This window comes from Rhizopus microsporus (assembly GCF_002708625.1).
Source record: "Rhizopus microsporus ATCC 52813 unplaced genomic scaffold scaffold_7, whole genome shotgun sequence".
Taxonomy (NCBI): Eukaryota; Fungi; Mucoromycota; class Mucoromycetes; order Mucorales; family Rhizopodaceae; genus Rhizopus; species Rhizopus microsporus.
The window spans coordinates 173,612-195,303 of record NW_019671922.1 but is presented as its reverse complement, the minus strand read 5'-3'; the positions used below and the strand labels follow the sequence as shown (position 1 = coordinate 195,303).

Genomic DNA, 21,692 nt, shown 5'->3' with positions numbered 1-21,692 from the left:
TGCTTTTAATTTCGGTTTCCTTTTTATATACATGAAATGATGCTTTTTATATTTACATTTACTTGTTTCCATTGATCCATGCCTGCTGTCTAAGAATGAGTGAATAAGATGTCCATTGATATATAGGCTATGTATGACTCACATGATATTCTTGTGTTGAAGGCGGGGGTATCATTCTACTCTAGACAGTAAGATCATCCCTCTATTTCTTTTTCTTTTTTTCTTTTCATACCTCGAATTGGGTGTAGTATGCTCGAATGAATCATAGTGAAAGTTGGGTGTGTTTTTATACATTACAATGATTTAAAAGAGAGGAAAGGGGGGTAAGGAAAGAAGACTAGAAAGAAAAGAGCATAAAATGAAATAAAAGAAATGAACAATACCCTTTATGGCTTTTTAATCGTGTAATTCATGTATCACAATAAAATTATTTTTTTTTTTGGCTACTTAAGCCCGTTGTTATGGAAAATAGAGTGGGGAGGAGGAGATCGACTACAAGATGATCTTGACTATGAGGAAGCTCCCTTCTTTTATATCCTTTCTCATCATTTACATATACTCACCTCACGTTCACAGCCTGTTCCCCTCTTTGGTTACAGTCATAAAGAGATTTAATAAATCGGTCATTCAATCAAAAGATACTTTCTAATGATTTGACCAAGTCTGATTTTTTTTTTCTCTTCTTGTCTATTTAGCGTAAAGAAAGTATTTTTAGAAACTACACTTCAAACTTTGTTATTTTGGTGATTGTAATCATTCTTTTCTTTATTTGTTCGAATTGTGCAACGTAAAATAAAATACAGTAACGACAGAAGCTTTGTTTTTTGATTTTTATTTTTTTTGGGTGAGAATCGAAACAAAGAGACAAACCGAGAAGAAAACAAGCAGGAACATTAAGATCATTTCAAGTGTAATCATGATTCTTCATAAATTCGTATTCTACACAAAAAAAAACTAAGAAACTGGTGTTTAATTCCCTTGAAAAAATGTCCCCCCAAACAGGCCATTCCCAATTTATGTTCCTCTGTTACTTTCAGCATACTACAGCTTATGGCAGTGGTTGGACTAGGTGAACCATCAGCGAGCTTTGTGTCATTGGATGAACCATGAGATACGCTAGCTCACCCATTAGCGCGAACTGAAAGCGGTACAGCTAATTCTAAAGAGTTCCTTGATCCAGGAACATCAGTATGACCCGAACGAACAGCATCTATATCAGCAAACAAAGGGATCATCCAGTATGCTGATAATATCAGCTTATCATTTAACCCTTTTAATTAATTTCATGTAGTGTTTATTTCTTAAAGAGAGAGTATTCAAATAAAATAATATTTACAAGACCAGGTAGAAGCATATTTTTTTTTATGAAAAGGTATCTTTGTCTAAGGTATCATTTTTTTTTTCTCTCTCCTTACTCAACAAAGCCTCTAGCAAATTGATAGATGTAATCGGCACTTTCCGATATAGCTTCGGAATCAAGAAGCTCATCAGGCGATTGACAGGGTGTCAGTGGTAAAACGTTTGTATCATCTTTACAGGCCCAATAGTTATCTGCACAGGAAGAGGAATGAGCAGACTCTTGTCGACTAGGTGAACTTGTGGTCACCAGTTGTTCAGTCACCAGTGACTTTCGGCCCCAACAAACGTAAAAATTTAAATAAGACCGATTGACCAATCCTTCATCGATTATTCCCTGTATGGCCATTTCACATTCATCCAAAGAAAGGTTACATGCCTCCATGAATAGTCGTTTACAGCTTCTGATGGAATCAATAAGACAGCTATTGATACATGCCTTCATTGAGCCAGGTTCTTCAAAAGCAAGCGTGGATACTTGTTGATGAATGTCTGTCAATTTCCCCAAATGTTCAAGGAGCGTGGGCAGTTTTTGTGTCCAGGTTACGTCTATGTTATGTTGCTCATGGACGTACGAGACAACTAAGATAAGTTGGTGAGTTTAGATATGCATTATGAAATGAGTATAAAATCCTACAGTTTTCAAATACTTGTGTGCCAGTAGGTCCAAGATTTTTCAAAACGGGATCACAATCCCTTATTTCAAAATACCCACCAGGCTTGAGTACACGAAATACTTCAGACATAACAAACTATTCCAGAGAGAGCAGAGATTAGTTGCTGATATTATCCAATTAAAATTAAACTGACCTGCATGTCCGATTTGGAAAAGTAGCTCCAAACAAGTCTCATGTGAATAAAATCAAAATGCATATCCGGAAAAGGAAGTCCAGACGGACCTAAGAAGTCGGTAGTCAAGAAATGGGCATTACGAGGCTTGATGTTTTTAGGATAGCTTGTGACAAAATCAATACCATAAAATTGAGCATCGGGGAAAGTGGATGCCATTTCCATGATCCAAGTGCCAGGTCCACAGACGATGTCTAGTACCCGAGGTACAGTGCCTTGGTCACTCATAGGTCGACAGCAATTTTCAAAAGGAGGAGTGATGGGGGTATGAGGACTAGAAACGGGATCCTTTGCGACAGAGATCGAGTTGGATAAAAGATCGTAGATTGGAGGGGAAAAGTCGCTGCCAAACAAGTGTTTAACAACATAGTGCTACGTTAACCAGTGTCCAAATTTAGAAAAAACTATCAAATACAAAAAAAAGTTCATGCAAACTTACGACACTTAAAAGGTAATCTTGAGCCATATCGTCAGCACCAAGAAAGTACTTTTCATCCTGGCATGCTTTGAGATTTAAATCGAATGACGCTGAGCTGCTTACACTTTTGATTGTGTTGTTCCTTAGAGAATGAATCGACACTTCCAAGCTGGATGATGGCTTGCTTAGCATTCTTTGCATACATCCTTTCATGTCACTAAGAATTGAACTTGATCGACTAATAGAAGTGGTTCTTGAAGCAGAAATGGATTGACAATCTTTTCTGCACGACAATGGTTCTTCAAATTCTTGTTCATCACAGACAGCTTGATCACTTTGTTGTTTCTTCTTTTTATAAATTCCACGAGAGGCAGCACTGCCCATTTGAGTTCTGTGTGTACTATAGCTTTGCTTTTAAGCAAAAAGGAGACTAAGAAAGAAAAAGAAGAGATATTGTAAGCTACCAATGCTCATTGTAAATCTTTTTTTTCTTTACTAATTTTGGTAATTATCAAGTTTCAAACATCCGATAATCAGTCTGTTCTAACAGTCCTACTACCAACTTAAACGAGATCTAACCAAGGTACTGTTTGCTTATTACTGCTGTTAGCTTGTATCAATAGATATAATGGCACAAAATACTACTTTTATTACTATTATCTTCATATTATCAATAGTGGATAAACTTTTTTTTTTATTAAATATGTAATTCACCAACAATAAGGTAACCTATTACAACACAATGGTAATTTTTTTTGTGGTTTGACATTGGGCGGCACCAATGAGGTGAAATGGTCTTACGTCACCTGACCCTCATCAATTTCTACACATACTCACACTCACACACACACACACAACCAGTCTGAATGTAAAAGAAACTATGTGTGTGAAGTTGTATCAACATTTTTAATTTGAATAATGTTTCACGTAAGTAATCTTATTCCCACAGACCACAAATTGAATCAATGGGGAGTAGCAACAATAATTTTTGCTTGTAATAATAAAAAAATGCATAGAAAGGGGATAGCTTGTAAAATGGTGTGAATATAAAGTATGCTTATGTTGGTGACTATATATACATTTACAATGATAATAAAAGCACAATGACTAAGTATGTAAAAATGATCAATTGATGTCATCGGTTTTGTCTATTTATCCTCTGTTGTTCACTTCTGTATTCATACTATCAACAATCGTAGTAGCAGTAGAGGCTCTCCGCTTCTTTGCATTTTCTTTCAGCATCTCCCATCGTTCTTTATATTTGCTGACTAGCATTTTCTGTTTCTCATTTTGAATCTTCAACTGTCTATTCTCTTCTTCAAGTTCTCTTAATCGATTGACTATTATATAAATAAGTAAAAAAGAAGGTATAGACTAAATGCCATTTACCTAAATCATTTCCTCCTCCTCCTATCAGTCCAGGATGTCGTATTGAATTTACATTAATCGAACTGGCTCCTGTACTTGGAAGAGCGACTGCTGACAATCGCATGGAAGACTCATGGTGAGATTGCATAATTCGCTTAGCCTGTCGATGCACATCGTTTCTAAACTGAATAATACTACTCTTTAACGTGTTTCCCTCTTCTGCTGCCTATAGTATATTTTTTTTATTAATATGCTTATCATTAATGCAAAACACATACCAATTCTAGTGCTTTAACACGCTTCGTAAGCAATGCGATCTGTTTTCTAAGCTTTTCATTTTCGTGTTGATAGAATTCTTTATTTTTCTCACCGTCGTTTTCTCTAACAGATTATCTCATTAGAAACAAATTATCAAAAACATTATCTATTTATATTTACTTTAAGGTATCATCTTTCCCAGCCTTGATCATAGAATGCTGTCGTTCTTGATACTCTTTAGGTTTAGGAACAATATAGAATGATTCTATCATATTATTATTGTCCAATTGCAAATCATGATCAATATCTGGATCCAAGTGTGTCTGGGTAACAATTGGGACTGGTATATCATTTTCATTGAGAGGAGCAGAGGCAAATGCAACTGCTGGATTAATGAGGTTTTGAACCAAACCTTCGACTACTTCCAAGAATTTATTAAACGGATCGTCATTCTCATCATCCTATACACAATATATACCCATTATTAAGTCTACACAAGACAGACATCAAATCATACCACACAAAACGCTTACATTTGACAACAACGCATAGGATTCTCCTATTCCATCTGCTCTCTGAAGTCCATCTTCGGATGATAGGTATTCACTTCTGTTTGCAAGCCTCGATACTAACAATCCATTGTGTTTGTTATTATTACTGTTGCTATTACCCCTCTTATCTGGTAAAGCATTACGAAGCCCTCCACTTGAGCCCATCATTCTCATATTATTGTTATGGTGCGCAGTCAGCTGTTTATCTTTTTGCGTTGTTATATTTTTCATTCGCTGTATCTTTCGATCCAAATCATTTGCCTTTCGTTTATGATTTGCTATAAGAAGCTGTAATGTTTTTGCGGTCTATCACACATAACTTAGCTATGGCACAAATAATATATTTACGCATATACCTCGGCATCTTTGACATCATTCAAAGCAATTTGAAATTGTTCTAAAGTTGCTCAAGTTAGTTACGCATATCAATAGTCCACTTTTTATTGTTCTATTACCTGCTGCCTTAAAATGTGCTTCGGCAGCTTTTTCCCAAGATTCCTCTTCTTCAAAATCTTCTGCAGCATTTGCAAATCTATGTCCCTATATATCAAAATATGTCCCCCCTCTCCCCTTAGTCTTGTTTTAAGCCAAGATCAGCCTTTGTTGACTTTTTTGTATACTTACAGCATTAACTGGTGCTTCTGTACTCATTTGCTCAAGTCCAAAGAAAAGAAGGGAAAAAAATCAAACATAGCACGGACTTTGAAAATAACACGGAACAAAGCAAGCATGATGCATAAATTATTGTTGTGTCTTGTATACTGCTTGCTTGGTGTCTACTCATCTTCTTACCCCTTGTAACATGTGACTTGATCATTTATCTTTTTAATAAAACGCAATATTTATTTCATGATCAAATCAGCCTTTAATAAATTCAACCTAAGCAAAAGAGCTCTTGATGACTTTTCAAAATCATTGCCAGCAATAAAAGATTGATCAAATGCTTGAGTACGCTTATTTTGCTTCTTTGTTCGTACAATCTAAATTTTAATCGGTTAGCCATGTTTTTATAAATATATACATGACATGCTTACCTTGTTATGACTATCAATACGCGCTGCCATGGTCTTGTTCTTGCCAATTAAATCAGTCAAGATCTCTTCTAATGTTTCAATATCAATACTAAATGCCGTAGCCATCTTGCGCATATCAATTATAGAGTATGGAACACAGTACTGTGCAATTGCTTTTTCATGAACAAGTTGTATCAAATGGTCCACATTAGATTCCATATACATGTCTAATCTTAATTGTTGTTTATATTTCTTCAGCACTTCAAAGCAATGAGTATATTTGGACTGATAGAATGACTCTATTAGCTCATTAAGAGCAGGCTCTAATGCCAAAAAGTTTTTAAAATTGGCATTTGAGAGCACTTGACTCTGCAATTCACGACGATCAAAGGAGGCGAGTGCTGATAAACCACCATAGATGGCTACATCGTTGGAAGACAAGACGTCGTCAAAGGCTGCACATGCTTCAAATGGTATATCAATTAGTGTGTTAGCTATAGATCGATATTTCTTTGGCACATCTGTTCTGCCCAAGAGAGTCAAGGTTTGAAAACATTTCAGCTTTGAATTTACGCCGATGCTCTGCGCGGTATTAGGTATAGTCTCGGCTCTAGCAAGATAGGTCTGAATGACGTGCGAGAAGTTGCATTCATCTAAATAGACCTATAAAACTGGTCAGGTTATGCCTCACTTTTGATATTGTACACGCTTACCTGGATGGTTTTAAAGCACATTTCTGTTGTATGTTGGTTTGTAGTGCAATAGTCTCTGGTTCGTACAAAGTTTCTGATAGCTGCCGGTCCATCACCACACCTGCAATAAAATTCACCTAATTTTATATAACACATCTTGGCAACAATATATTGAGTACAGTGTCAGCCATTAGCTATTGTTATTTCTTACTCTCATTTCTTCTTTCAAGAGTCTACTCTTGGCAGCTTTTAGTTCATTTTCTAATGATTCCAACGTTGTCTTTGAAGTGATGCGAACATGATCAATCCAACTTTGATCAAGTGCTTCTGTAGGTTCACCTCTTCTTTCTAATACGTTATTTAACTCTGTAATAGTTGATTTATATTTTTCAACATCAAGTGTGTTTTCCTTAATGTCTTTAATTGCTTGGCGGTATGCTTTCACAGCAAGTTGATTGCATTTTTTTGCAATGTAAAGGGATCTAAATATTTTACTATAACCTTTTTTGTTTTCTTTTTAATAATGTTATCTAAGGAGAGATATTTTATTATTTTACCTCTGTAGTTGTTGATATAGTTGTCAAAGTCAAGATTGGCAGGTAATTCTATACTTCTCTCGGCCATCTTTGTAATCTTTTGGAATAAAAAAAGACACACACAACTGATTTTTGGACGGCGCTGTAAAAAAAGGCTGCATATGTGTATCAGATATCATTTTAATAATGATGTTCAAAAGACACACAAGACGCCAGAATAAAGGGGGAAAAAAGGTACGATTATATTAAAATAAGCATAAATTAGCCCATTTGCAAACAAATGCATATACTATTTATTCATATAATAAGATGTTTATTTTTGCGCCAATTCGTTACCAATCTTATAATTCATAATCTTACTCCAGTCCATCTTGTTACGTGTCATAGGTAACGTTCTTCTAAGGCCCTTAAAAGTATTCTCTGCTAGTTCATTATAGCTTTCATTCATTGTACTTTGATAAGTTCGATCAAAAGTAGTGATCTGCTTTAACAAAGCGACTGCTTGCTGCTTCTCATCCTAAAGAAAAAAAAGATATTATTCAAAGGATATCAAAGAAAAAAAAAGATTCCTTACGCTGATTTCTGTTAATTGTGCTTCAAATGTTTTATCAGCATTCAGTTGAACGTTGCCTTCTTCATAATAATGAACATTCACTCTCGTACTTCCTTTCAAACTGTGAGATTGGGTATCGTATATCCATGAGGAAAGCCATCTGCCGTTCCAAAAGTTACTGGGGTTATATTTATTGTCTACAATGGCGATAACAATTTCATTATTTTCGGTCGTGTGAACAGTGCATACGCCGTTGGGATAATGATCATTAACGTATTCCAAAGCTTCCTTTTCAACTGTCTCTCGAAGAGACTCCAAGGGACTCTCAACAGCATAATCTTCCAAATCAGATGCTGTCTACACAAAAGAAAACAAAAAAAGTGTCAATCAAAGTTGGCATATAAATTTTTCCTTTTGTTCTGATACTCACCAAACGCATGTGATCAAACTTGAATGTCTTTTTTGAGCGTGGGTCGAGGAATCTGTCCTCACCAACTTTACCGTGTTTGCATACAATGACCTATGTGTTTCTTATTAGCTCAAATTCGGTGCTTGTAAATAATAAAAGCATACATCATAATCAGTATCTGGAAGACGAACAGTAATGTGTTGCTCTGTATTATATTGTTCAAGTGTTTGAAGGATGCCATCTTGAAGAGCCTCATCATCATTGACCAATGTACGTACGTCTATATAAAGTTTATTAGTATCTAAATTAAGAACGTGTAATTTTATGTACCATTAAATACATCATTAACTTCTCCAGGTGGACTGGAAAGAAGAAAAGAAGAGGCAATTTTAACTTTATCTTCAACTGAAATGCTGCTCATGGCTTAAAGAACACTTCAACAAAGCAGCTGCACACAAAATCAAGTTCTTCAGCTGATTGCGGCTTTTGAAAGCACTTTTTTTTGCTGTTGTCCTGGGTCATTCATGACACTACGGTTATTTGGTTGACTTGAGACACCATGCAAACGTTATTGAGAATGAATAGATGTCATGTCTGTAATAGAAAGTATATATTGCTCATATAGGAGCAAACAGAGCTTAATATTTTTGGATATCCGTAAATCAACGAGCATTTCATTTTGATAATATTTTCAGGAACAAAGACATGCCATAAAAATGTTTTTTTTACAAACATACATCGTATGCTGATGATATATATGTCATGAAAACAAAAAAAAAGCCCGGGTGATTGAACAAAATGTTGGTCCAAGTTATCAAGCAAAAATCATTAGACAATTTTATTCCATCTCAGCATCTTTGAGTATTTAATCAATGTTCAGTGGACGTATTTAGAACGACTGTACTTTCTTTACGCTAAATAGACAAGAAGAGAAAAAAAAAATCAGACTTGGTCAAATCATTAGAAAGTATCTTTTGATTGAATGACCGATTTATTAAATCTCTTTATGACTGTAACCAAAGAGGGGAACAGGCTGTGAACGTGAGGTGAGTATATGTAAATGATGAGAAAGGATATAAAAGAAGGGAGCTTCCTCATAGTCAAGATCATCTTGTAGTCGATCTCCTCCTCCCCACTCTATTTTCCATAACAACGGGCTTAAGTAGCCAAAAAAAAAAATAATTTTATTGTGATACATGAATTACACGATTAAAAAGCCATAAAGGGTATTGTTCATTTCTTTTATTTCATTTTATGCTCTTTTCTTTCTAGTCTTCTTTCCTTACCCCCCTTTCCTCTCTTTTAAATCATTGTAATGTATAAAAACACACCCAACTTTCACTATGATTCATTCGAGCATACTACACCCAATTCGAGGTATGAAAAGAAAAAAAGAAAAAGAAATAGAGGGATGATCTTACTGTCTAGAGTAGAATGATACCCCCGCCTTCAACACAAGAATATCATGTGAGTCATACATAGCCTATATATCAATGGACATCTTATTCACTCATTCTTAGACAGCAGGCATGGATCAATGGAAACAAGTAAATGTAAATATAAAAAGCATCATTTCATGTATATAAAAAGGAAACCGAAATTAAAAGCAAAGAATAAAAATAAAAGCCTGTAAGGAGCTCTTCTTTACAGAAACCTTTAGATTACGAGCGAGAATCACTCATTGATCCAAGTGGTCTTCAGTACTATACCCATCAAGACCATAGTTGTGGGTATGCTAGAGATGTCTATATTGGTAAATACAGAACGAATGAAAGTAACGATAACACTCAACTCTTTGTCCTTTACAAAATCACACAGAGCCCAACAAGTCAACTATCGTGATTGACAGATCAAGTAACCAAGAGCCTATCTCTCCGGTTCCAAACATGGCCTTCTTTCATTCTTACCAACAACAAGAACATAGTCTGCCAAATCCACAAGTACAAGTGATGTGTCAACCAAAGTCTGTACGGTCTAATGTACAACACGTTGCAGAGGCACCTCTCAAGCTATATCAAGCCTATGCTGAGCCTTGTACGGCAGCGAAATCAGTGCAGGAAGCGATACCTGACAAGTTCTTACTGCAGCCTGTTCCAAAGAATAGAAAGCATCAGACAAGAGAAGACAATGACAACAACAATAGCAACAAGAATAGCAACAATAGTAGTAGTAACACCAGTCAAATAGCTCCGATTGCCAGCACAAGCACCAGCAGAATGCCCAAGCCTCCGCTGACACCATTAGTGATCCCACCTACACCCATCCGATCCAGCTCTTCACCCAACCGAGCGATTGTGACTCCCACACGTTCATCCTCTATACCGCACGACCTTCAGCTCACGCCTGGATCAATGACGCCTGGATCAATGACACCCGGGTCCTCTCGTAGTGCTTACTCACCCCACGGCTTTTCTCCTTTCACTAGCTCTCCTGTTACACCTTCACCCAACACACACTTGCCACATACAGTTCTTCCGATTGTCAATCCTCCAGATCATAAAATCAGCCATAGCAGCAGCAACAGCAGCAACAACAACAACAACAGTGTCAACCATAACAATAACAACAGCAACAGCAACAGCAACAGCAACACCTTAAAAGTAAACAATGCTCCTCACCACAAAAAGCAGTCTATTGTACCCGATAATGCAGCCGAGCGCTTTGTCCACGAAGGCATCAAATTTCACGAGCTAGGCAAACTAGAGCAAGCGGCCGAGATGTTTAAGCAAGCAGCTGCCATGGATCTGCCGATGGGTATGTTTCTGTACGGCATATCTATTCGACACGGATGGGTAAGTTTCTGACACACAGTCAAGAGAAAGACCATATGATGCATATATACATATATTTATATAAACAAACGCTCTTTTATTGTCACAGGGTTGTAAAAAGAACGAGCACCTTGCGTTTCAGTATCTTCAAAAGGCAGCAGAGCATGCTGTTGAAGACTTGGAAGGCTTTTCGAATACAGTCAATACATCAGCATCCAAGGGAGAATTGATCATGGCCATCTATGAGCTAGGCGTATCCTTTAGACACGGTTGGGGTGTAAGTAGTATACATGAATAAAAGGAAAAAAAAAAAAGAAAAGAAAAGAAAAGAAACCAACATTCATGCATAGTGTAAGAAGAACAAGGAGACAGCGGCCTATTATTTCAAGATAGCAGCCGACTTGAACGACCCAGATGCTCAAAATGACCTTGGTCATTGCTATTACCATGGCCACGGGGTGAAAAAGGACCTAAAAATGGCTGCTAAATATTATCGCATGGCTGATAAACAAGGGCAGGGGATCATGGGGAACTCTTGGATATGGAAATCAAAGTATGACTAAAGCACGCAAAAATAAACTCTTTTTTTTTTTTTTCATGCGAATTATTGTATATCAGCTCGAAAGTAAATGGGGAAATAATAATAAAGTTCATGCAAGGGCTTTAGTGCTTTTTTTTTATTATTTTTATGTACATGAATAAAGGATGTCTGTGACAATAATAGTTACAAAGGTTGCATAAAAGAATGTCATGTGTGCGTGTAGTATGCTTCTGTTATTGCTGTTGTTGCTGTTATCATTAGTGTTGCATTGAGGGTATCTCTTTGAAAACAGAAATAAAAGGAGAGGGGGAATCATGCTGAATAAATACGAAATGAGAGAGGGAGAGTGTGTATGTGTGTGCGTATGTGTGTTAATTGTGTGTATGTTGTGGTTTAAGTGAGCTTGATCAAGTAGAAAACCTACACCAAAACTCATGTCTTTAGATATACAATGTTAATAAATATATAGTCAAAAAAAAGGGGGGGTACAAGCTATACTTACGCAAATAGCGAGATATCAACTCCACAGCATTCACAAAAGATTGGTTCAATTTGATGATCTTCGATATAAGGCACCTTGTTTATATCATTGTTGTCATCATTAGGATCGACATAGGTTACTGTAGTAATGGTAGGGCAAGAAGAGGGATGTTCCATTGATAATATATTACTAAAAAAAAAAAGAGAAAGAGAGAAGCAAAATGTCTGCAGGAAATGAAATGAACCCAAGACGGTGGTTCCCTTTTATATTCAAATGTATAAAACAATTAAAACTCCATTAGGACATTTCTAGAAATCGACCAGATCGTGGAGTAAACTCGATTTCAATAGAAAAAGTAAAGAAGCATCACAGATTAGCATTTTACCCAAAACGGAAAGTTTCTTTTTCCTTCCTTATTCTTCCTTGAGGCACAAACCTGTCAATTCCTTTTCTTTCTTTCTTTTTTCTTCTTTTTTTATTCATTTACTTAATCACCACACGATGGCATTGGTTCATTGGCTCACTGTTGCTATTCAAGTATGCATTATTATCCAGGGGAGAACAATTCCTCTGATCTTGATATAATTCATATCAAAACATGTTCTCTGGCACATTCTATGGAATTGAAATCTGCTTACCCCTTCTTTTTTCCCCTACCATTACCCCCCATCGTTCTGCCACCCCCACCTTATACCCTAGGATTATTTGTACTACGTATAAGATGTTCTTTATTGTTCTATTTTAACAAACAAAAAAATAAACTACTTTTTTGCTTTATTATCATCAAGCCACTTTTGGATTGATTTGAGATACTCGGGCTTATTCCTACTCAGCAAGGTAGCTCCATGTACAGCCGAATATTGTAAATGTTTCATATCTATTTTAGTATATGTTAGTCTTTTATTAATACTTGTCCCTGAATGGCACCTACCTGGACTCAAGTCAGCTTTAAGTACACTCATTAACTTGTGCAGGAGAACCATCACACCTGATTTATCATGACCTGCAGTGCCTTCACCTACTCCTAGAGATCCTAGAACACCAAGAAGCTCCAGACAAAGACCGTCAAGCACCTCATCTCCAATCATGGGCCATAAGGTATTTCGGATAAAGTCATTATAAATTGTTGTCCAGTTATTGATTGTGCTAAAGGCTAGCTCTAAGCTCTTGATTATGCAAAACGTTTGTTGCTTGAAAGCAGCTATTACACTTGTTTAATAACGTGCTTTTCTTTCTGCATGTATTTTGTTTTTATTACCTTTGTTCTTGTTGTACAGTTCCTTGAAATCGGAAGACTTCATTGTTATAGCAGCCTGTGATATAACAGATTGCAAAGGAACTATATCGTGCGGTGAAGACCATTGGCATAAAGTCACAAGCCTTGAATATGTTTCTTTAACCTATTAAGCAAGCATCTTTTTAGTTTCAGGCCTGCAATCATTTAATATGACCTACTGTTTTATTATGACTTGCGTTCACCATATGAGCCAAAGCAGAACAAATAACGGTCTGTAGCTCCCAAGGCTGTCGTTGTTGTTGTTGTTGTTCTATTAGTGAAATGCTCTCGTTATAGATACAGGCAATATTAAGTAAGCATGCAGTAGTGTTTGCAACACATTTTGAATATCGAACAATATCGAAGCATATGACGCGCATTCGACTCAAGTCACCATGCTCTTTACAAAGTATGGATACCAGTCGCACATAACGCCTGAACATTGTAAGTTAGATCTCTCTTTTTTTTTTTTCATCATTGAAACTTACATCAGTATAGTTTGAGATTTTGTTGATTGTATGCGTTCAGCAACGATAGCAGATAATGCCTTCAATACTTTATCGTATGCTTCTGTATTTTCATGAACCAAAGCCCATAAAAGCCAAGCGTACAGCTTTTCTCTTTTATCAACAGTACCAGGCACAGAGATCCGTAGTCCACCAGGGATACCAAAGGTAGTATCAGACAACTCAGAAGGGTTAGCAGCCGATTTGATTTTTTCATAACACGCATCTATTTCTGACAGGATAGGCTCTAATTCGTGAGATATATCGATATGACTAGGCAAAGTGTACTTTGTATTGACAGATTGATCAGCTATCTTTAAATACTTGTTATCTTGTTTCTGTTTCTTGGATTCAGGCAGTTCAGACACATCTACAGTCTTGCTAGGTCGTTTCTTGCTTACAGGTGTAGGATTTGATCCGATGAGCTTTGAAGGGTTTCTGCTATTCGCAAATTTTTCAAGCTTGCTCTTGCTGCTATTGCTCGTTGTAGGTTTTGTTAGTGTAGAAGATATGATGGGTGGTGGAGGTATAAGACCAGTGACACGATAAGCAGTCTTATCGATCTGTTCTTTGGGTATTGGTGTTGAAGGTGTTAAAGGTGTTGATGGTGTTGTCGTTCGTGAAAGAGAAAGGGGCCTTGTAGTAGGTTGCACTACAGGTGATCTGATGGGCGTTGATTTTAAAAGGGGTTTGCGGACGGGCGAAGGTAATGCTTGTTGAGTCTTTGAAGAGGTTTCGTTTCTATTTACAAAAGATGATGGTAATGCTGGTGGTATGGCTGATGATGCTGGTGATTTGTTATGTGATGTTACTAAAGGACGTTGTTGTATAGGCTTTGGTGGTTGAACAGGAGTAGATGTAGTGCTACTAAAGGACAAATCGTGTGTAGTGGTAGTGGTCTCTTCGTCAGAAAGTTGATTGCTGCTCTTTTCTTGATTTATATACATGCTTTTAATTTGGTTTCGTAAGAATTCGTTTTCAAACTTTGAGAGCTTAAGCTCAGCTTTAGCTGCCTGCAATTGCTCCTTTAGACTGGAATCGTTATAAATAGGTTGGCTTGCATGTGAAAGTGCTTCAGCTTTGGCAGTAGCCTCTGTTGCTGCCTTTTCAGCCATAATAAGCTTAGTTTGGAGTTTATCATAGGCGTCTTTTAACTGATTGAGTTCATTATCAAGTGTTTCATACTTTTGCTTGAATTCTTGCAGCTCATCGTTTGTTTCTTTTTGTTTTGTGTTGACCATTTCATGGTTGATTTGAAGTTCCATCAGTTCATCCTCTGCTTTATCTTTTTGTTCACGTTCTTCTTCCAGCTGCTCTTTTAGCTCTTGCACTTCTTGAGTTTTTGTCTTTAATTCTTGTTGTAAGCGTTTTATTTCTGCATTTTGTTTGGCACTACCCTGCGTCTTCTTTCCACTTGTTTCCCTAAGACTTTCACATTGTGCTTCCAGCTGTTTTATATAAATCTAATACATGATGTATGAAAACCCTGCTTTTAAAATGTATTTTAATGTGTGCGTTACCGTATTACTGCTGACAGCAGATTCAGCCTTCTGTTTCTCTTGTGTGAGAGTCAAGATCGCTTGTTGCAGAGATTGAATTTTATTCTGAAGTTCTACTGGATCGTCACCTGAAGATGCAAGTAGTTGATTGTATTTTGCTTCAAGCGACTTGTATTCTTTATCACGCGTATCAATCATCTTTTGTGCTTCTTCAAGACTGTTATTGAGTGAAGTTATCTTTTTAGCCTTTTCTTCAGCATCTAGAGAAAGGGCGCGATTAAATAAAGAATAATAAAAAAAAGTATTTTACCTTTCTTAGCTGATGTTAAATACTTGTAAAGCTTATTTGTTGCAATAATACGACCCTTTAGGCTTTCTATGTTACTCTTTGCTTGTTCCTCATTATTATCTGTTTCTTTTCGTACGTCTGCCATCGCTGTCAAAGATAAGAAGAAAGAAGAAAAAAAATAAAATGTGACTTTGTTTTTAACGTGCATACTCTGTGTAATTCTGTATGCTTTTTTTGGAAGACGTTTTACAACAATAAGAAAGAGAGAGCAATCTTCGGTGTCTTTTATTTTTGTTTGTAAATGTTTAATAAAGAAAGGCAGAGAATTCCTTATTTAGCTTTAATCTCTTGCTCTTGACGTATCTTTTGCTTGTACAAATCTTAATAGAGAGAGCAATGCCTGTAAATATATAAAATGGATTTGATAGGGTAAGATTTTGGATACAAGCAGTTTACACAAATTCAAGATTTCTGTAACAGAGAAACTTTGTGGTAAAATCATTCTTATTGACAAAGGTTCATCAAAAGAAGTATAAAATGAACATCATTTATAACATACACTCTCGTCCTCTTGCTGGTAAGCCTAATGCAAAGCAGCTATGAAGCAAGTATCTAATACGGTTCTCCTCGTTGGATATTTTTTACTACTAGAGATACTAAACCATACAGCTGTGTTGTAATTGATTCAGGGCAAATATTCCAAGCTGCTGATGTTTAAGGAAATCACGATATTCAGAATTAAGCTAAACCAATAGAAAAGCAGAGAATATCAAGTGATACAACAATGATAAGCTTTTTGGGAATATACAAATATGGAAGTTTAATACGAATTTGGTAAAGGGCATCAAGAAGCATAAAAGCAAGATTTCTTTTCTTTTATTTCCCTTTATTCTCTCTTATTTTTATTCTTAAACAATGAAGACGATTACATCCTATTTCATATCAATGTTCATTAGTTACATCATCACTAAAGTGGGTCAGAAACTATTTTGGAATAACAAGAAACCGGATGGAACGATAAAGAAGCCTTGGCCACCTAGTCCAAAGGGACTACCTTACTTTACAAATGCTTACCATCAATTTCAAGAAGAAGCATATCGTGCATTAACGAGATGGTCAAATCAACTGGGTGAGCTCTTCTCGGTAGAAATTGGATTTAAAAGAATCATTGTCTTAAACTCCCCTGAACTGGTCCGAAAGTTTATGTTGGAGAAGGACCAATACAACTCATGTCGAGTACCTTCTGATACTTTTGAAAATACTGTTACTGACAGAGGTAAGACCGTTTTCTCAGCCCCTTTCTCAACTTATTGGGCTCGTTTGAGACGTGCTGTTCATCTCGTCATTGGCATCGGTCACTATTCACAATTTGAACCTGTTCTCAAATCACAGTCCGAAACTCTCTCGGCTTGTATTAAAGGATCTCTAAATGAAGAAAAGAAGCTCACTGGGAAGGAACTTCGTCGATTGGTTGACCTTGTTGCTGCTGATCTTGCCTTGACTATGGTTATCGGCCCTGAAAAACGAGATCCTGATCTCATGCTTGACTTGGTTGAGAGATGTCGTAAGCTTGAAGCACTTCAGACAAGCAAGTATAACCGCATAGGCCAATTCTTTCCTGTTTTCAACGCACTCTATGATCTTTTCAAGCTCATCACAATGGATAACTCTGTAACTAAAACCCGCAATGATCTCTTGCAAGTATTTATACCATGGTTTGATACCATTTATGCACAAAGGGAAGCAGTAGAACAAGCTAAAAAGGAAAAAAATGAACCCTTCAGCAGAGTACCTACTATTGGCAAAAGTTTATTAAACATCGATCCTTCCAAGAATGACCCAGAACCTGTTCAGCTCACAAAAGAGGAGATATTCATCAACATCTCTCATATCACGGTTCATGCTCAAACCTACTTGGCCTCGACTCTCTTCACCGTGATCCAACGTCTTGCTACCGAATCTGAATGGCAAGAAAAGATATTGGAAGCATCTGGAGAAGAGCAGATAGGTGTAGCCAAAGCCTTTGTTTATGAATCGCTACGTTTAGATGCACCTAACAAATTGCTTGCTTATGCTCCCCGTACAGATTATGAATTTGAAGCATCCGATGGCTATACTTATCGCATTGACACGGATGCACAACTCGTTGTGAATGTAGATGCAATCCATCATAACAGCAGATATTATCCTAATTCCGAAAAGTTCGATCCTCAGCGCTTCTTGAAATCCGAAAAAAAGATGGTCAGTCTGCTACAAGAAGATCAAACTGGTAAGAAGATTGCTAATGATCATATGGCATTTGGTGCTGGACGTCGTGCCTGTCTTGGTAGAAAAATAAGCGAGGAATTCTTGGTGACAGCCCTGGTTCATTTGACTCAAACATATAAACTGGAAGGAGGCAACGTAGACAACAAGGCCGAGATCGGGACTAATCTTTGGTCATGGACTGGAAGAACAGAAACAGAAGGAGCATCTATTAAGTTTGTCAAGAGACAATAATTTAATTTCTTAAAAAAAGTAATAATAAATTCTGTAATTTCTACACTTTTTTTCTTTCTCCTCTTACTTTCTTATGCGTGTTTTATGCGTAGCTGAGAAACCAAGTGCTGCCAAAAAAATAGCCGAAATCTTGTCTCAATCTGATTATCAAGTTGTAAAGCTTTTATATATACAACAGTCTATCCTAGAAAGCTAATCATGTGTGTTAGAGACAAACACAAGATCCTCATGTCAAAAACTACTGTTTCACTTACAACTTGAATAATCGACCTACCAGTTTTGTAATGACATCCTTAAAGGGCCATTTCTTAGAAATGCACTTTCAAGGTGAAATTGATAAAAACTGGAACTTGTTTCCAATCGAAGATCTGTTTACGACACCCATCATTAAAGTGATTCCAGAAAAGATGTTACCGATCGCAAATAATATCAAAGCAGAAGTGAGATCAGCCGATGTCTTGTTCATTTGGACTGATTGTGATCGAGAAGGAGAAGCTATTGGTGGAGATGTGAAGGATCTATGTCAAAGCGTGAAGCCAAATATTCAAATCTGGCGTGCACAGTTCTCTGCGATGCAACCAGCGTAAATATACATATATTGTAGTCATCAATAGTTCCTCTTTTACTTACTGCCTTTTAATAGAGCCATACATCACGCAGCAAGAAATCATGTTGAATTAGATATGAAACAAGTATATGCGGTCAATACTAGACAAGAACTCGATTTGAGAATAGGTGCCGCATTTACTCGATTACAGACAAAGAACCTTCGCAACTTCTTTGAACAAGTTGGCAAAAAGAAGCTTCTCAGTTACGGTAGCTGTCAGTTTCCTACACTTGGATTTGTTGTAGATAGATATCAACAAGTTCAAAACTTTATACCACAGGAATTTTGGAAAATTACCATGACTTACAGTCAGCCAAACATTCAACCAGGAGAAGAGCGCTTGGTGACTGAGTTTACTTGGAGAAGAGAGCATCTGTTTGATCAGTGGGCATGCTTTATCTTGTATGAAAAGTGCGTAGAGAAGAAAGTGGCGGTTGTCTCCAAAGTGAAATCAAAACAGACTTCAAAATGGAAACCTTTACCATTGACAACAGTCGAGTTACAGAAAGTGGGTTGTCGAGCGCTTCATATGTCGGGTGCAAGAATTATGCAAGTAGCAGAAGAACTGTACACGGCCGGTTTGATTAGTTATCCTAGAACAGAAACAGATCAATTTGATGCTAATTTTGACTTTATGTCCTTGATCAACCAGCAAACAAGAGACCCACGATGGGGAAGATATGCTGCCATGTAAGCAAAAGCAAAAGTGATATCGAAGAAAGCCCAATTGACATTTTTATAGTTTAAGGGATGGTGAATTTGAAAAACCTCGAAATGGTAAGAACAATGACAAGGCGCATCCACCTATTCATCCTACTGCATATGATGGAACCTTATCTGGAGAAAAACTCAAGGTGTATGAATTCATCGCTCGTAGATTCTTGGGCTCTTGTTGGAAGAACGCAATAGGATTCGAAACGTCGGTAGAAGTAAAGATGGATGATGAATACTTTGATGCAAAAGGTCTGGTTATTCTTGAAAGGAACTATTTAGAAGTCTATATCTATGACAAATGGACTGGCAACGTGATACCCGAGTTCCAAGAAGGCCATGAGTTTATTCCTGATGCTCTCGAAATGAAATCAGGAATGACCTCACCTCCAAAACTGCTTACAGAAACAGATCTGATTGGGTTGATGGAGAAGAACGAAATTGGGACAGATGCTACCATAGCTGAACACATTCAGAAAATTCTCGATAGAGAATATGTATATAAAGATGGCCAATACTTTAAGCCTCTGACTCTTGGAATTGCATTAGTACTGGGATATAATGAAATCGGATTAGAGACAAGTTTAAACAAGCCATATCTCAGAAGAGAGGTATGAACGATAACGTATAAGGATCAATATATCTCATATGTGTGTACAATATAGATGGAAGCAGACCTAAAGTCAATATGTGAAGGCAGGAAATCTCCTAATGAAGTATCAGATCGCTCGCTTTATCAATATAGGCAAATGTTTCTTCAAGTATCAGCCGAGTTTGATAAAATAAAGAATGCGGTAGCAGCACATTATCGAGGCTCAGAGGACGAAAGGTACACGGCCGGCCGAGTGCCGAGTGGAGGGCTATTCAATGATGCCCGCAGCAATGGCCATTCTGGAGCAACCACAGACAACACTGGCTCGAGAGGGCGCGGTAGAGGCGGCAGAGGTAGTAGAGGTGGGAGAGGCAGCCGAGGAGGAAGAGGTAGAGGGGATGGTTCTACAAGAAACAGTCGATCCAAACCAACCCAAGATAACCCTTCGATACCACCTAGTCAATACCCAAAGTGTAATCATAACAAGCCTTCAGTGTTACGAACAGTAATCAAGGCTGGTCCAAATAATGGTCGAACATTCTATACTTGTGGAGATAACGATTCATGTAAATTCTTTCAATGGACTGATGAAAATAGCAATAACGTATCCTCTACTGTAAACCATGCCTCACGCAATAACACGAATCGTAATAGCAACATCAGTTCTACTCTTAATTGTCGGTGCGGGAACGCTGCAGCTGAACTAACTGTTACAAAAGAATCACCCAACAAGGGACGTAAATTCTTTGCTTGTGCTGCTGGTCGAGACAGTGGCTGCGACTTTTTCGAATGGGCCGAATAAATTTAGAATACAACAGAGGCTGCATACTTTATTTATATATTCTTTTTATTGTACAAAAATTACTTTACTTTAACTAATTGCTGTAATAAATCCTGTTTTTTCTTTTGCCATTCTTCCTCTGATGCCTTTATTCTTTCAACCACTTGCATAATGTGTTCATTGCAGCATTGTCCTTCAAGAATATATCGCTTTACAAAGTTATACTTCCAGATCACGCGAGGATCGATATTGAATGATTTGAGGGCGGTTTGGATCTGTTGGCGTACGAACGGAACATCATTTGTGCTCATTTTAGATAATAAACTTTCTAACGCCTCTGTTGTATTAGCCATGATATACGTAAGCACAGGCTCAGAGTACTTGTTAAACCGGATGACGCCACGCTTTCGAGAAGCATCGCGTAAGGCCAGATATCGATCAATGTACATTTCTTGAGGGACTATTTGGGTATCAATTCCGGATAATAGCCAGGACAGATTTACACGGATACTATGGACTTTCAATACTACTGCTGGATCTGCAGTAACATTGTTGTTTGAATAAGAAAAACAAACAATCACACCTGGATCACCAATATATCGTATCTGACTATTTAAACATGCTAAAGGAGGAGGTAGTTCGTACAGTTGTTCTCTGGATGGATTATATGCCAAATGGAAAAGTGCCTGCGCACGAAGTCCAATGTCCAATGCTCGAAGTTGATTTGATGCACTGTCAAATACTTTCCATTGGCTAAAATGCAGCTGAATGTAGCTTACTTGCTGTATTTCGATAGAACTGTTATCTTTTGGCCTGAATTCGATCACTTTGTTCTCTTCATCAAAGCAGTAAGGGATCAAAGAAGCAAGCGTTTGCTGTTTATGCACTATGTGTAATTGCGTTTGCTGACATTTGAAGGTTTTATACAAGTAATAATCAATACGCTGCATCCAGGCATAACAGACGGAGCGAAGATGATAGCATTCTGTAAAGGATAGGTTTGACAATATCTTTTCGAATATTTCTGGTGCAAACATGAATAAAGATGGGGAAAGGAAACGAGTTGAATCAAAAAATGTACTCCGCTTTTTATTGTCCCTGACTGGGACTATCAAAGTTCTGGCCAATTCTGATTG

General features: G+C 37.2%; 11 protein-coding genes across 11 annotated transcripts; 4 read left to right on the top strand and 7 right to left on the bottom strand.

Moving 5' to 3' along the window:
* Positions 1–1,188: 1,188 nt before the first annotated feature.
* Positions 1,189–3,295, bottom strand: RHIMIDRAFT_280741 (uncharacterized protein). Its single transcript, XM_023612941.1, has 4 exons — positions 2,645–3,295; positions 2,167–2,577; positions 1,994–2,108; positions 1,189–1,938 (listed from the first exon to the last, which is right to left on the bottom strand). The coding sequence occupies exons 1-4, from the start codon at positions 3,005–3,007 to the stop codon at positions 1,412–1,414; spliced, it is 1,416 nt and encodes a 471-aa protein (XP_023466611.1). The 5' UTR covers positions 3,008–3,295; the 3' UTR covers positions 1,189–1,411.
* A 188-nt stretch (positions 3,296–3,483) lies between these two features.
* On the bottom strand, positions 3,484–5,489 carry RHIMIDRAFT_126178 (uncharacterized protein). The gene is made up of 8 exons (XM_023605475.1): positions 5,425–5,489; positions 5,256–5,340; positions 5,157–5,197; positions 4,783–5,106; positions 4,430–4,710; positions 4,270–4,372; positions 4,013–4,217; positions 3,484–3,963 (listed from the first exon to the last, which is right to left on the bottom strand). Exons 1-8 carry the CDS (start codon positions 5,449–5,451, stop codon positions 3,776–3,778), a joined length of 1,254 nt encoding a protein of 417 aa, XP_023466610.1. The 5' UTR covers positions 5,452–5,489; the 3' UTR covers positions 3,484–3,775.
* Positions 5,490–5,535: 46 nt separating this feature from the next.
* RHIMIDRAFT_126167 (putative COP9 signalosome complex subunit 1) lies at positions 5,536–7,194 on the bottom strand. The gene is made up of 5 exons (XM_023605474.1): positions 7,063–7,194; positions 6,717–7,006; positions 6,527–6,661; positions 5,835–6,476; positions 5,536–5,780 (listed from the first exon to the last, which is right to left on the bottom strand). Exons 1-5 carry the CDS (start codon positions 7,127–7,129, stop codon positions 5,643–5,645), a joined length of 1,272 nt encoding a protein of 423 aa, XP_023466609.1. The 5' UTR covers positions 7,130–7,194; the 3' UTR covers positions 5,536–5,642.
* A 111-nt stretch (positions 7,195–7,305) lies between these two features.
* On the bottom strand, positions 7,306–8,538 carry RHIMIDRAFT_225996 (F-actin capping protein, alpha subunit). Its single transcript, XM_023607544.1, has 5 exons — positions 8,334–8,538; positions 8,168–8,283; positions 8,025–8,114; positions 7,616–7,951; positions 7,306–7,558 (listed from the first exon to the last, which is right to left on the bottom strand). The coding sequence occupies exons 1-5, from the start codon at positions 8,422–8,424 to the stop codon at positions 7,355–7,357; spliced, it is 837 nt and encodes a 278-aa protein (XP_023466608.1). The 5' UTR covers positions 8,425–8,538; the 3' UTR covers positions 7,306–7,354.
* Positions 8,539–9,889: 1,351 nt separating this feature from the next.
* Positions 9,890–10,545, top strand: RHIMIDRAFT_280718 (uncharacterized protein; the record flags this gene model as incomplete). The annotated part of the gene is made up of 1 exon (XM_023612940.1): positions 9,890–10,545. A coding segment is annotated over one exon (656 nt), but the record flags the coding sequence as incomplete, so codon positions are not given.
* A 214-nt stretch (positions 10,546–10,759) lies between these two features.
* On the top strand, positions 10,760–11,337 carry RHIMIDRAFT_202026 (HCP-like protein; the record flags this gene model as incomplete). The annotated part of the gene is made up of 3 exons (XM_023606587.1): positions 10,760–10,795; positions 10,884–11,051; positions 11,125–11,337. The coding sequence occupies 3 exons, from the start codon at positions 10,760–10,762 to the stop codon at positions 11,335–11,337; spliced, it is 417 nt and encodes a 138-aa protein (XP_023466606.1).
* A 4-nt stretch (positions 11,338–11,341) lies between these two features.
* RHIMIDRAFT_126143 (uncharacterized protein) lies at positions 11,342–12,017 on the bottom strand. Its single transcript, XM_023605473.1, has 2 exons — positions 11,818–12,017; positions 11,342–11,746 (listed from the first exon to the last, which is right to left on the bottom strand). The coding sequence occupies exons 1-2, from the start codon at positions 11,970–11,972 to the stop codon at positions 11,461–11,463; spliced, it is 441 nt and encodes a 146-aa protein (XP_023466605.1). The 5' UTR covers positions 11,973–12,017; the 3' UTR covers positions 11,342–11,460.
* Positions 12,018–12,071: 54 nt separating this feature from the next.
* On the bottom strand, positions 12,072–15,522 carry RHIMIDRAFT_280714 (uncharacterized protein). Its single transcript, XM_023612939.1, has 7 exons — positions 15,388–15,522; positions 15,099–15,337; positions 13,561–15,041; positions 13,252–13,507; positions 13,055–13,196; positions 12,728–12,997; positions 12,072–12,673 (listed from the first exon to the last, which is right to left on the bottom strand). The coding sequence occupies exons 1-7, from the start codon at positions 15,509–15,511 to the stop codon at positions 12,558–12,560; spliced, it is 2,628 nt and encodes an 875-aa protein (XP_023466604.1). The 5' UTR covers positions 15,512–15,522; the 3' UTR covers positions 12,072–12,557.
* A 737-nt stretch (positions 15,523–16,259) lies between these two features.
* RHIMIDRAFT_126083 (cytochrome P450) lies at positions 16,260–18,234 on the top strand. The gene is made up of 2 exons (XM_023605471.1): positions 16,260–18,019; positions 18,075–18,234. The coding sequence occupies exon 1, from the start codon at positions 16,282–16,284 to the stop codon at positions 17,863–17,865; it is 1,584 nt and encodes a 527-aa protein (XP_023466603.1). The 5' UTR covers positions 16,260–16,281; the 3' UTR covers positions 17,866–18,019; positions 18,075–18,234.
* On the top strand, positions 17,939–20,577 carry RHIMIDRAFT_236934 (prokaryotic type I DNA topoisomerase; the record flags this gene model as incomplete). The annotated part of the gene is made up of 5 exons (XM_023608661.1): positions 17,939–18,019; positions 18,075–18,448; positions 18,509–19,162; positions 19,215–19,794; positions 19,849–20,577. 5 exons carry the CDS (start codon positions 17,939–17,941, stop codon positions 20,575–20,577), a joined length of 2,418 nt encoding a protein of 805 aa, XP_023466602.1.
* RHIMIDRAFT_126090 (uncharacterized protein) lies at positions 20,461–21,601 on the bottom strand. Its single transcript, XM_023605472.1, has one exon. It carries the CDS (start codon positions 21,591–21,593, stop codon positions 20,637–20,639), a length of 957 nt encoding a protein of 318 aa, XP_023466601.1. The 5' UTR covers positions 21,594–21,601; the 3' UTR covers positions 20,461–20,636.
* Between the last annotated feature and the right edge of the window lie 91 nt (positions 21,602–21,692).

What these genes read in the sequence shown, in the direction of transcription:
- RHIMIDRAFT_280714 (XM_023612939.1), bottom strand. Translation starts at nt 15,511, where the DNA reads ATGGCAGACGTACGAAAAGAAACAGATAATAATGAGGAACAAGCAAAG. An exon ending in ACGCAAGTCATAATAAAACA is followed by an intron (nt 13,197 to 13,251) that starts GTAGGTCATATT and finishes CTTGCTTAATAG; the next exon opens with GTTAAAGAAACATATTCAAG. An exon ending in TAAAGCTGACTTGAGTCCAG is followed by an intron (nt 12,674 to 12,727) that starts GTAGGTGCCATT and finishes ATACTAAAATAG; the next exon opens with ATATGAAACATTTACAATAT.
- RHIMIDRAFT_126143 (XM_023605473.1), bottom strand. Translation starts at nt 11,972, where the DNA reads ATGGAACATCCCTCTTCTTGCCCTACCATTACTACAGTAACCTATGTC. An exon ending in GTTGATATCTCGCTATTTGC is followed by an intron (nt 11,747 to 11,817) that starts GTAAGTATAGCT and finishes TAAAGACATGAG; the next exon opens with TTTTGGTGTAGGTTTTCTAC.
- RHIMIDRAFT_126090 (XM_023605472.1), bottom strand. Translation starts at nt 21,593, where the DNA reads ATGTTTGCACCAGAAATATTCGAAAAGATATTGTCAAACCTATCCTTT.
- RHIMIDRAFT_280741 (XM_023612941.1), bottom strand. Translation starts at nt 3,007, where the DNA reads ATGGGCAGTGCTGCCTCTCGTGGAATTTATAAAAAGAAGAAACAACAA. An exon ending in AAGATTACCTTTTAAGTGTC is followed by an intron (nt 2,578 to 2,644) that starts GTAAGTTTGCAT and finishes TGGTTAACGTAG; the next exon opens with CACTATGTTGTTAAACACTT. An exon ending in CACACAAGTATTTGAAAACT is followed by an intron (nt 1,939 to 1,993) that starts GTAGGATTTTAT and finishes AACTTATCTTAG; the next exon opens with TTGTCTCGTACGTCCATGAG.
- RHIMIDRAFT_126178 (XM_023605475.1), bottom strand. Translation starts at nt 5,451, where the DNA reads ATGAGTACAGAAGCACCAGTTAATGCT. An exon ending in GGGAAAGATGATACCTTAAA is followed by an intron (nt 4,373 to 4,429) that starts GTAAATATAAAT and finishes ATAATCTGTTAG; the next exon opens with AGAAAACGACGGTGAGAAAA. An exon ending in GTGTTAAAGCACTAGAATTG is followed by an intron (nt 4,218 to 4,269) that starts GTATGTGTTTTG and finishes AATATACTATAG; the next exon opens with GCAGCAGAAGAGGGAAACAC.
- RHIMIDRAFT_225996 (XM_023607544.1), bottom strand. Translation starts at nt 8,424, where the DNA reads ATGAGCAGCATTTCAGTTGAAGATAAAGTTAAAATTGCCTCTTCTTTT. An exon ending in TTCCAGATACTGATTATGAT is followed by an intron (nt 8,115 to 8,167) that starts GTATGCTTTTAT and finishes AGAAACACATAG; the next exon opens with GTCATTGTATGCAAACACGG. An exon ending in AGTTTGATCACATGCGTTTG is followed by an intron (nt 7,952 to 8,024) that starts GTGAGTATCAGA and finishes TCTTTTGTGTAG; the next exon opens with ACAGCATCTGATTTGGAAGA.
- RHIMIDRAFT_126167 (XM_023605474.1), bottom strand. Translation starts at nt 7,129, where the DNA reads ATGGCCGAGAGAAGTATAGAATTACCTGCCAATCTTGACTTTGACAAC. An exon ending in CTATATCAACAACTACAGAG is followed by an intron (nt 7,007 to 7,062) that starts GTAAAATAATAA and finishes AAAACAAAAAAG; the next exon opens with GTTATAGTAAAATATTTAGA. An exon ending in TGTGCTTTAAAACCATCCAG is followed by an intron (nt 6,477 to 6,526) that starts GTAAGCGTGTAC and finishes CCAGTTTTATAG; the next exon opens with GTCTATTTAGATGAATGCAA.
- RHIMIDRAFT_126083 (XM_023605471.1), top strand. Translation starts at nt 16,282, where the DNA reads ATGAAGACGATTACATCCTATTTCATATCAATGTTCATTAGTTACATC.